This window comes from Polyodon spathula, chromosome 10, assembly GCF_017654505.1.
Source record: "Polyodon spathula isolate WHYD16114869_AA chromosome 10, ASM1765450v1, whole genome shotgun sequence".
Taxonomy (NCBI): Eukaryota; Metazoa; Chordata; class Actinopteri; order Acipenseriformes; family Polyodontidae; genus Polyodon; species Polyodon spathula.
The window spans coordinates 48,651,728-48,664,361 of NC_054543.1; the positions used below are offsets into that span (position 1 = coordinate 48,651,728).

Here is a 12,634-nt window from a genome sequence, read left to right on the forward strand (position 1 = left end):
GAGGCCATTCGGCCCATCTTGCTCGTTTGGTTGTTAGTAGCTTATTGATCCCAGAATCTCATCAAGCAGCTTCTTGAAGGATCCCAGGGTGTCAGCGTCAACAACATTACTGGGGAGTTGATTCCAGACCCTCACAATTCTCTGTGTAAAAAAGTGCCTCCTATTTTCTGTTCTGAATGCCCCTTTGTCTAAACTCCATTTGTGACCCCTGGTCCTTGTTTCTTTTTTCAGGCTGAAAAAGTCCCTTGGGTCGACACTGTCAGTACCTTTTAGAATTTTGAATGCTTGAATTAGGTCGCCACGTAGTCTTCTTTGTTCAAGACTGAACAGATTCAATTCTTTTAGCCTGTCTGCATATGACATGCCTTTTAAGCCCGGAATAATTCTGGTCGCTCTTCTTTGCACTCTTTCTAGAGCAGCAATATCTTTTTTATAGCGAGGTGACCAGAACTGCACACAGTATTCAAGATGAGGTCTTACTAGTGCATTGTACAGTTTTAACATTGCTTCCCTTGATTTAAATTCAACACTTTTCACAATGTGTCTGAGCATCTTGTTAGCCTTTTTTATAGCTTCCCCACATTGTCTAGATGAAGACATTTCTGAGTCAACAAAAACTCCTAGGTCTTTTTCATAGATTCCTTCTCCAATTTCAGTATCTCCCATATGATATTTATAATGTACATAGAGATGTCCTGCATTCAGAGGCTAGAGAAATTAAATTTAAAAAGCAGAGGGCAGCTCCTCTTAAAGCCCATCATTAATAATGATATTTCGATAATTAAACAGTGGACTGTTGATTGTGCAGCTAATGTACACAGAGGTCCTCACAGCAGTGCTGCTGAGGGGCGTTGTGGACCTGAAATTAGGAGGTTGCAGTGGGGCCAGCTTTTACAAGGGCTTCACAGTGATTAAGTTATTATTACGTAAAGGTTCCTACTGTAATAGCATCTGTATCACATTATGTAGTGTTTAGAGATTAGTGTTTAAATAATAATAATAATAATAGAAATCAACATTTCAAGCTCTTAATTTATTAGATGATATATGTCGCCTCTGTAGCCCATTGTAATTGAACTGAACTGCTCTGTGCTCTGTTGTGTTGATGACTTGCTTAAGGAGTATAATGTGCCTCTTAGATTTGAAAACGAATGCTTCTCCCCTTCCTAGGTCTCCGTGTTACAATGATGCTGTCTGCGTTCCTGATGGTGGTTGGGACTGGGTTGCGGAGCATCCCCCTTACGGATCTGTCAATAAAGAAATGGTAAGGATGTCTTTTGATTGCAGTTTCCCTGTTACAGTAGCTGTGCAGTTTGTTACAGTAGCTGTGCAGTTTGTTACAGTAGCTGTGCAGTTTCCCTGTTACAGTAGCTGCGCAGTTTGTTACAGTAGCTGCGCAGTTTGTTACAGTAGCTGTGCAGTTTGTTACAGTAGCTGTGCAGTTTCCCTGTTACAGTAGCTGTGCAGTTTGTTACAGTAGCTGTGCAGTTTGTTACAGTAGCTGTGCAGTTTGTTACAGTAGCTGTGCAGTTTGTTACAGTAGCTGTGCAGTTTCCCTGTTACAGTAGCTGTGCAGTTTGTTACAGTAGCTGTGCAGTTTGTTACAGTAGCTGTGCAGTTTGTTACAGTAGCTGTGCAGTTTGTTACAGTAGCTGTGCAGTTTCCCTGTTACAGTAGCTGTGCAGTTTGTTACAGTAGCTGTGCAGTTTGTTACAGTAGCTGCGCTGTTTGTTACAGTAGCTGTGCTGTTTGTTACAGTAGCTGTGCAGTTTGTTACAGTAGCTGCGCTGTTTGTTACAGTAGCAGTAGCTGCAGTTTGTTACAGTAGCTGTGCAGTTTGTTACAGTAGCTGTGCAGTTTGTTACAGTAGCTGTGCAGTTTGTTACAGTAGCTGTGCAGTTTGTTACAGTAGCTGTGCAGTTTCCCTGTTACAGTAGCTGTGCAGTTTACCTGTTACAGTAGCTGTGCAGTTTGTTACAGTAGCTGTGCAGTTTGTTACAGTAGCTGTGCAGTTTGTTACAGTAGCTGTGCAGTTTGTTACAGTAGCTGTGCAGTTTGTTACAGTAGCTGTGCAGTTTGTTACAGTAGCTGTGCAGTTTGTTACAGTAGCTGTGCAGTTTGTTACAGTAGCTGTGCAGTTTGTTACAGTAGCTGCGCAGTTTGTTACAGTAGCTGTGCAGTTTGTTACAGTAGCTGCGCAGTTTGTTACAGTAGCTGTGCAGTTTGTTACAGTAGCTGTGCAGTTTGTTACAGTAGCTGTGCAGTTTCCCTGTTACAGTAGCTGTGCTGTTTGTTACAGTAGCTGCGCAGTTTGTTACAGTAGCTGCGCAGTTTGTTACAGTAGCTGCACAGTTTGTTACAGTTGCTGCGCAGTTTGTTACAGTTGCTGCGCAGTTTGTTACAGTAGCTTTGCAGTTTGTTACAGTAGCTGTGCAGTTTACCTGTTACAGTAGCTGTGCAGTTTACCTGTTACAGTAGCTGTGCAGTTTGTTACAGTAGCTGTGAAGTTTCCCTGTTACAGTAGCTGTGCAGTTTGTTACAGTAGCTGTGCAGTATGTTACAGTAGCTGCGCTGTTTACCTGTTACAGTAGCTGTGCAGTTTGTTACAGTACCTGTGCAGTTTGTTACAGTAGCTGCTCTGTTTACCTGTTACAGTAGCTGTGCAGTTTGTTACAGTAGCTGTGCAGTTTGTTACAGTAGCTGTGCAGTTTGTTACAGTAGCTGTGCAGTTTGTTACAGTAGCTGTGCAGTTTACCTATTACAGTAGCTGTGCAGTTTGTTACAGTAGCTGTGCAGTTTGTTACAGTAGCTGCACAGTTTGTAGATGAAAAAATTCTCATCCAATAAGCTTTGAACAAGGAACCTAATATTACCACAAATCTCTGCACAGCATTTTGAAACTTGCTCAGACATTACTAATAACAAAGGGAATAGACACACACACGCACACACACACACTGACTCAGTACTGCGTTTTAATGATTTAACGAATTGGACAAAGCAGAGGCAGAATACTGCATTCATGAAAGAAACAGGTGTTCCTTTAACTTACTAACTTACTCCAACAGTGGATCGTTTATTTTGATTGTGCTTTCGCTATAACGAACCCCTTGATATATCGAACAAAAGGCTTGGACACCCACAGGTTCGTTACAGCGAGGGCGTACTGTAGTTAATACACACTCGTAAGCCTGACTTCCTTACTGTTAGTCAAACACACCAAAGTCATTTCAAAGAAATTCACATGTGTCGACAGTTCAGTGTTTAAAAATAAATAAATATACAAAACAGAATAAAAATCATTTGAAATTAAAAAAAAAAAAAACAGAAGTGCGTCTTGCACAGCCAGCCTGCGGTACATTCCTATGATGGGTCAGGCAGGGGCATGAATGTTACAATGATTCTATGGTAAGAAGTGGGGGAAGCGCGGCTGTGCCGCTCAGGCAGTGTCTGTTGGCTCAGCGCCACCCACTGGGCATCCTGCCCTCCTCATATTTCATATTGACGCAGACAGCTCTTTTAATTGGTCCAGGTGAACAGAAAGCAAGATCAGAGAAAATGGTCATATTTCTCAGGACAGACCTTACATAAAGGGCAGGATGTTCGCATCACTGCTTTACACGGAATAGATACAGAATGGGGACACACTGTAGTTTAGGAATTGGCCATGAGGTGTCGCCACTGACACATGCTCTTACTGCACCTCTGACATCATACCTTAGATGAGCACCAACATTGATCAAAATGTGCATGCAGTGTTTATACGTCTGTCCATTATTTTATAGTTAGGATTGCTACTATTTGATTAATTTTTATTTATTTATTTATTTTTTGCTAAATCGACCATTAATATCAATGTTTATTTTAGGAAGAATTTAGAAATTTGGTTCGATCTTCAATTCAAGCAGAGAATGGGTGAAAGCGACCTTTATGCTTTATGCCATATATTTTTATGCCATTGAGAAACGTCTCATTTAGCGAAACCCCTTTATCATGTTCAACATGCAACAAAACCATGGCTACCAACATTCTAACTGAAATAACGTTTGGTCACAACCGAGCTGTAACTTGTAAAGAAAAGATCCTACACAAATTAAACAATTATCTCAAATAAACCATAGAAAATGCAGCATATGACAGCATGTTACACATATTTTTATAGCATACTTTTACAGTTTAGGGTTAGAGGTCATTGTGCATTCACAGCATGTAGGATTAGAGGGTACTGCTGTCTACATCATGGTTAAGGCTCTACCTTGAAAACTGTTTGCTCGTATTTCATCAAACTTGACACGAGGGGCTCCCGAGTGGGGTATTCAGTAAAGGGGCTCTGCTTGGAGTGCAGGGTGCACCCTATATCCTGGACGTCGCCAGTTCAAGTCCAGGCTATTCCACAGCCGACCGTGGACGGGAGCTCCCAGGGGACGGCGCACAATTGGCCAAGCGTCACCCAGGTGAGGAGGGTTTACGTCGGCCAGTGTGTCCTCGGCTCTCCGCGCACCAGCGACCCCTGTCGTCTGGCCGGGTGCTTGCGGGCTTGCAGGCTGCGTTGCTCTCCGGTGCTGTAGCTCCTGGGTGGCTGCATGGTGAGTCCGCAGTGTGTAAAAATGCAGTCGGCTGATGGTATACGCTTCGGAGGACAGAGTGTGTTCGTCTTTGCCGCTCCCGAGTCAGCGCAGGGGTAATAGTGGTGAGCTGAGCCTAAAAAAATGATTGGAAATATGAAATTGGGAGAAAATATTAAAAATAATTGGCAACGACTAAAAAAAAAAAAAAAAAAAAAAAAAAAAAAAAAAAAAAAAAACTTTGCATGGATATTTGTTTCAGCTATTTCAGCTAAAGTAATTCTGTCAGTCAGTTTTACAGTAAAGTATGTCGGTTTTGAATTGGTAAATATGAGTACATTTATACAAAGGGAAGCAGCCAGTGGGAATACTTTGTTTCCGTTCAGAAATGTCTAGTTTAAATAATAATTATGTTTTCAAGCGACAGAAGTACAAAGGTTGAATAAATTATCCATTTAAATGCATCCATCAGCTTAGTAATGTTGAAAACTCCATCAGCGGAGCTTTGATTGTGATCTCAGTGGGGCAGCCACAGGAATGATCCTCAAACAGATTCAAATCTCTATATTTGTAGATGTCTCTAGAATTATATTTTTTAGACAATAGGGGCACGGTCCATTGGAATGGAACATGTTGTATTCAAGGACATCGGGAGACAGCATGCATGGGGTTAGAATATTCTAAAAAGAAAAACTGTAAACACCATTGAAAAATAAATTCAAGGCTCTGGATGGAATATCAACCTGCTTATTTGACTCCTTACTTTTTTTTTTTTTTTCTTTACTAAAGCTTTATTACATGCACCAACCCAAGCCTTTGAAGATGTTAAAAGACCTGTCTTTCAAGCCTGGATCATGCTTTGACCTTTAATATGCTCCCAAACACAGGCGGACCTGTAATGCTTTCACAGAAGATGTGGTATCTTTGAGTGACTGTGTCACTGTTGCTCTAACAGTAATGCTTGCGCTGTGTTGTCTGTAGACAATGGGGCCAGTATCCCGAGGAATCCTCCACACCACTGTGACACTCTTCCTCTTGGCAGGTTTCAGATGAGCTGTTGTTGAAATGGCCACGTCTCTCGTCTGTTTGGCACCGAGCCGATGAGAGTATAACCCCAAAGAAGAAGCTTTTGTTCTGTCTCTGCTCTTATTGTGAGATCCAACTAAACCCCACTCCCCTCCTCACACACACGGAAATTGTTTTTTAAGTGGAGATGTTAACTTTTGCATTTAAGTTCATGGCAGGTGTGGTTTGCTGAATAAATGTTGTTTAATGAAACAATATCACAAAAGTACTTCCAGTAAGTATTGATTACAGATCTGAATGTTACCTTTCCAAGAGTTGACCTGTATTTCACTGTGTGTGTGTGTGTGTACTGTATAACTGCAATTGCAGTGCTGCTAAAGTTGAATATCATAAGACTGTACAGGAAAAGGCATTGCATCTTTTTCATGCAGTGTTACAACAATCTTCCCATTTCCAGCCTGAGCGGTGGCACAGTCTGATTTCTAGAACTCATGCGTCTGTCTGTAGTCTTCCACTGTGGTATAATGGGCTGTTCTTTTATTTCCGTTTTGAAAATGCCATTTAGTTACACAAGAAAGGATATAAATAACATGTACTTCCTGGAAACAGAAGCATTTTATTATCTGTTTTGTGCTACAATATTGAACCCATCGAGGGCCCCGTTTTCAGTTTCTAGTCATTGGCTGGATAGAAGCAGCACAGAATCGTCCTCACCCTGTCAGTATGCAGAACTCCATGAAATTACCTCCAGTTATTCTATCGGGACAAACTCTGTGATGATGGGTTTGCTTCAACTCTGATGATGAGTTTGCTTCAACTCTGTGATGATGGGTATGAGGCATACCCAGGAACAATAGAGACTGAGACACTGTGTATCAATGATTGAGGCATACAGAGAGACAGTTTAGACTGGTAATATGGACACACAGAAGCCCTACATTATAAAACTTTTATAAAAGAAAGAGATACCTTGGCACAGGTCAAAAAAAAGCAAGCCAGCCTGTTGTACTGTATATAGTCTGCCTGTTTCTGTATAAAATTCTAATACTTTTCTCCATAATCTAGCTGAAGCAAAATCCTTTTCTGAAAGGCTGTTCTTTAAGCCTGACTAACCCCTTTCTAATCAGTGACTGGTCTTGTGTATTAAGTAAGTTAAAGCATCAATCCCAAATAAATGTGCTGTGTATACAGTATTCAATAGGTGTGCTTTATACAAGAGATGCGCATTATACAAGTGATTTAACCCAAAGCCGCTCAGTAGTGCACATTAAACAGGGTGCGTGCTACAGTCATAGAATTACTGCAATAGTAGACTCTCTTGTAGCCTAAACAGTGGAGTATAAAGATGCAGTACCCCTAAGGTCCCAAGCCTGCTCTAACTTCTACCTTTTCTCTCTGTGTCTTTAATGTATTCAGGAATTTTAATAATGCAGGGGCCAGTAAGACACCACTGGGGTAGAAACATTGAATGTATATAGCTTCGCCGTTGCTCACTGCCCATCATTATGTATTGTTCAATATAGAGACAGGTGTTCATAATTAATTGCTGTTTTCCTCTCCCTCTGTCTCTCCTCACAGGTTGATCCATGGGGGACAGCTACTGAATGGTTTGGCCGGCCCAACTTTTATGAGTGCTCCCCCTTTGCTCTCCACAACATGGTTCGCTCCTGATCAAAGGGCCACGGCCACTGCTGTTGCAGCTCTGCTCAGCTACCTGGGAGCTGCATGCTCGTTTCTGATTGGTCCCCTGGTGGTGCCGGCGCCCAATCAGACAGCACTGCTGCTTAGTTCGGCAGACAAGAGCAGTGCACATATAAGAGATCGTGTTCAAATAGTACTGTATGCAGGTACTGTAGACTCTGGCATTAAGCTGATAAAATGAGCTCATTGTTGTATACAGGGTTCTGTCAAATACTTTTTAATTGTGAATAATTCCACAAATGCATCCCTCACCCAGGAGGTCTCGGTATAGAAGAGACTGCATTGGTGTGACAGGCTTATCTGATTGGAGTAACGGATTACACAGAAAACTTGAATGTGTCTGGATCACTGGAACAATGACGAGATATGTCCCGAAAAATATGACTTGTACCAAAATTCAAGGCTGTTACGAAAATGTTTGGTGTTCTTAAAAGATTAAAAAAATTATAATAATAATCTAAATAGCTTTGGAGCAAAACATGTATTGTGCAAAATGCTTACAGTGTTACAGTATTGTGCAAAGCATGGATTATGCCAGTCACTCATGAGGCCTTGCAGAATGTTGCTTGTTGCAAACCATTGTGAGATGAACCCATTGTACAACTGTGTCCTTGGAGAAGACCAGGCATGAGATTAGAACAGAGAATCAATGGAACACCTCCTCTTTGGTAATAAAATAGAATGAAAAAGGCATTTTCATTTTGAAATTTATGACTAAGTGTTTAAATATACCGGTTCTGACTAACGTCTAATTAAAAGATGTAACAGAAAATTCTATATTGATTAAAATAATATATGTGTTATATGTACTGTAATTTATCCTTTCTGCATGTCTAAATGATTACGGTCCTTTTAAAGGTTAATGACGGCTGTTAATTTCCTGCTAATAATACCCTATTTTTAAGACAGGTCATACACTATGAGGAAGCCTTTTAGCACAAGTGTCAAGGTCTGCCGGTAAATTAGCAATTCCACGCGCCTCGTCTGACTGCTTGTGCTAATGCGAGGCTGTTGATTTCAGAATTTACAGCCATTGCTACCAACAGGCCACTTGTTAAAAGTCGGTTCTTTATCTGAGTATTTCATTTTATAATGTCAAGCACTATAATATGATATGTCCGTAGGACTCCTGTTGCATAAAGGTTTCCTCCATTCCAGATAATAACAATTTGCTTGATTAGACACAGTGTATAGCTAACAGCAAGCTCAGGTGTGTCTTATTAAACTCATAGCAAAACCAGGAATGGATCAAGCAGCTATGCAATGGGAGACTCATTTCCATCCCTGTATCCACCTACTGTATGATCTCTTGCATTGGAGTGTTTAAGACATTTACTTTGATAAAAAAAAAAAAAAGGCCTACAAGGAAAATAAAAAATAAAATATTTAATGCCACAAACAAAGTTTTAAATGTGCTGTACATCCAGTCTACTCATCAGTGGAAGATGAAGTGTTCCCTGACAGTGCCACTTTAAAAGACGCAGCTGCTTTAAAACTGCTGAGCTACGTTAAGCATGTTCTGGTTAACTGATTCAGAAAATTAAAGTAGTACTCCTTTAATAATAGATTAAGCTCCGGAGTTGTCTTTTTGCATTTGGGATCTTGGTTTTAATTCCTAGGAGTGAACTGAGAGAGAGTTCTGAACTGAAGGCTTTAGAGGTCATGAAAGAAATGACTCTTGCCCGGTGTCTTTCTTCTAGCATTCTGCTAGCTGCGCTGTTTTGTTTTCAAGACGTCTAATGTATTTCAGTCATTTAAGTGTATTGATTCTGTTGGTCTGTTGACTTTCTGGATTCTGGTTGATGGAGATTAGATGCTTCCGGATATTGGCTCTAGTGTCCCCTGAGAAGTGTGCACATGGTCTGGGTCGGCCTCTTTTTCTCACATGTTGTGTTTAAGTGTTGTTATTGCATGGCCCTGGTTAACCTCTTTTGTTTGATTGCTCTTTCTCTGTCTCTCTCTTCCAGAGTTTGGCATGGTCTTCCTGCTGTTTGATTGCTCTTTGTGTGTCTCTGTCTTCCAGAGTTTGGCATGGTCATCCTGCTGTTTGCCTCAGTGGTGGCGTATTTCCCGTCTCGGCCCCCTCTCCCCCCGAGTGTGGCTGCAGCCAGCCAGAGACTGAGCTACCGAAGCAGCTTCTACCGACTCCTCAGGTGAGTTTGAGGTTCCCTCTGCTCTCCAGCACCCAGATAAAATGCACTTTTGATACTTTTCATGGTCTAAGACAGGGGTGTCCAATCACTGTGCTGGGAGCCTTTCCACTGCAAGTTTAACAGGTACAGTGATAGAATTAACTACTTTAGGGACTGAATGCATGTTTAATTGGTTCAATTAAACAATTTATAATGGGTGGGGGGTGGAACAAAGACCAGGAGTGGAAGGACCAGCTTGGGACCGCCCCAGTTCTAAGATGTGTGAGTTGAGTGGAAGGACCAGCTTGGGACCGCCCCAGTTCTAAGATATGAGTTGGTGGAACTGCCACCAGAACACAAGAGATCCCTATTTGATTGTAGTTCATATGCCTCAAGTTTGTAATCCCCTCAGGAAATAGTGCAGTCCTTCTTTACCTTACAAATATTCTAGTGACAAAACAGTCTAGTTCGGCCCACCTCTTAATGTGTATCACACATGCATTTCAGCCTGTACCTTGAGATCAGCAAATGACCATCTCTTGACAACCTGAAGATTAAAAGGCCAATAATTGCAGGGAATTAAAATGACATAAATATTGTAAACCTAGGCCTAAAACTCTTTTTTTTTTTTTTTTTTTTTTTTTTTTATATTTTCCTCAGCTGCCCATCTGAAGCTTTTTTTTTTTTTTTTTTTTTTTTTTTTTTTTTTAATATGTTTGTCTAAAGAGTCCTGAGGCAGTTGTCCATAAAGCTGCAGGACGTGGAGCAGAAGGTTAAACCTGTGAAAATTGAAAACAAAAACCACAAAAAAAACAGCTGACGTCTTTAAAGGAGATTTGTTTTTTTTTATAGCATATGAGGATTTGGGGGCTGCCTCTGTGACATCACACCCCAGAAACTGCTATTTCTGATTTCTTTTCTGAAGTATTGAGCACCACAGGAGTCCCAGCTGCCAAGGACAAGTGCCCTGCTGCTGTACACTGCTGCCCTTGCAATGCTCCACTGCAAGAAAGCTGCTTGCCCTGCTGCTGTACACTGCTGCCCTTGCAATGCTCCACTGCAAGAAAGCTGCTTGCCCTGCTGCTGTACACTGCTGCCCTTGCAATGCTCCACTGCAAGAAAGCTGCTTGCCCTGCTGCTGTACACTGCTGCCCTTGCAATGCTCCACTGCAAGAAAGCTGCTTATCCTTGAAATGATCATCCCAATTCGAAAAACCTTTAGTCCAGGATACAAAACATAAATAAAACAAGTTGACAGACATTTAATAAGGTGCACCTGAGCTTGTTACCTGCGCACAGGTTAATCAAGCTCGCAGAAAACCTGGAATGGGTGACACTGCTATGCAATAGGAGGCTTATTGCCACCCCTGCATTGGACTGAAACTGAGCTATATAACAGAAGTGCTTGTGTTAATAAGAAATGTATTTAAAACCTTTGGTTAAACATGGAGTAACAGGGTGGTTTGCTGTCTTGTGTTTGTTTTATTTGATCAAGAAAGCATGAAGAAGAGAAAAAGAAACAGAATTTGTCTGACAAGTTGTCGCTTTTTTAATCTTTTCAGTAATTTCCGCTTTCTGATGATCGCGCTGGCGTATTCCGTGCCGCTTGGTATATTAGCCGGATGGTCAGGAGTTCTGGACATGATTTTGACACCTGCCAAAGTCAGCCAGGTAAGGAAGCCTAAACTCATAGCAATTCTCATGCACTACCAAAGGATGACATGACTTTACTGTACTTAAACCCCGGCTTGAATGTCAAATCTGGCAATATGACCGTTGTATTGTGCTCCGTTGATCTGTTGCTTTTCTTGTTTCTTTTAAACTTTTGTTAGGAATATGAAAAGTTTTATAGGCCAGTTACAGCATCAGGAACTTTAAATTCAACACGAGGCAGCTTTATAAGTGAAGAATATCCTCTTTGGTGCTGTCTCTGAAAAAAAGAAAATAAAAATAAGTGTATTTTTAGTGTATTCTACAGGGTTACATCTTTTAACAAAACGGGTGTAAAGCTTTGGTGTTCGGGAGGTTAGCTGCAGGTCATTATTTCAAAGTCCCGAACGACTCGATTTTTCCTCGGAACAGGTCTTCTCAAGATCACAAGCTCATAGCAGAATAAAAAGAAACCTCCAGGTGTATAATGCAGGGCTTGCAGTATATCTCTGTCCCCAGGATCACAATTAGAAGTGGAGTAATGCAAGCAGCTCAGTTGGCATGTTACAGTCTAGCATCTCAGCAAGCTGCCCATCTAGCAGTTGGTACTGTGGTTGTTGCTAACAAAATATTTTAAAAAATCTTAGCTGTTGTGCACTTTGGATTGGCCATATTGGTCTCAAATATACAGTTTTGAAAGAAAGCATGTTTAGAAAAACTTCTTTTTTTAAGCCTGATCTCTTCTGTTCTTCACCATGTTAAAGACTCTCTGCTCGGGACAGCGTTTTGAAGCCTGATCTCTTCTGTTCTTCGCCATGTTAAAGACTCTCTGCTCGGGGCAGCGTTTTGAAGCCTGATCTCTTCTGTTCTTCGCCATGTTAAAGACTCTCTGCTCGGGGCAGCGTTTTGAAGCCTGATCTCTTCTGTTCTTCGCCATGTTAAAGACTCTCTGCTCGGGGCAGCGTTTTGAAGCCTGATCTCTTCTGTTCTTCACCATGTTAAAGAATCTCTGCTCGGGGCAGCGTTTTGAAGCCTGATCTCTTCTGTTCTTCACCATGTTAAAGATCTCTGTTTGAAGGCATTGCTTTCAGGAGGTGCTTCACTTACCTGGTCTCTGCTCCTGAAGAGTAAACATTGCCCCCTTCCTGTCATAGACCAGGCAGCTGCTTTCAGGGCTGACAAACATGCTTTCAGCAATAACATGCTGTGACCCCGAAGACCCTGCTGGAGAAAAGGAAGCAGACTCCCTGAAAGCCAGGCATGGAAACCAACCAACCAAAATACAGTCTGTGATACAATTTTGACTTTAATAATAGTGATGATGATAATACTAGTAATAAACATTTCCTTCTTGTACATTACTTTTTACAGTCCAGCTTCTGGGTGTCATTCAGTGGTTATGTTACATACCTCTAATCGGTTCAGACTGGAAATTGATATTCTGTTTGTCAACCTTTGCTTAGCGCAGCCTGTATGGAAGAAGATGACTAAGTAGTGGTCAATTTGTGATGAATGAATGCCCATCAGTTTTCATTTGAGCAGTAAGTACCAGCGTGAAAG

The 12,634-nt window shown here is 41.4% G+C and overlaps 1 protein-coding gene across 1 annotated transcript in view; it reads left to right on the plus strand.

The window, feature by feature from the left end:
- Positions 1-12,634, plus strand: part of LOC121322500 (solute carrier family 49 member 4-like) — a 37,626-nt gene that overhangs the window by 6,189 nt on the left and 18,803 nt on the right. Inside the window, exons 2-5 of the mRNA XM_041262594.1 lie at positions 1,171-1,264; positions 7,170-7,438; positions 9,316-9,445; positions 10,987-11,095. Coding sequence (XP_041118528.1) covers positions 1,171-1,264; positions 7,170-7,438; positions 9,316-9,445; positions 10,987-11,095 — 602 coding nt within the window. The remainder of the gene's footprint in view (positions 1-1,170; positions 1,265-7,169; positions 7,439-9,315; positions 9,446-10,986; positions 11,096-12,634) is intronic.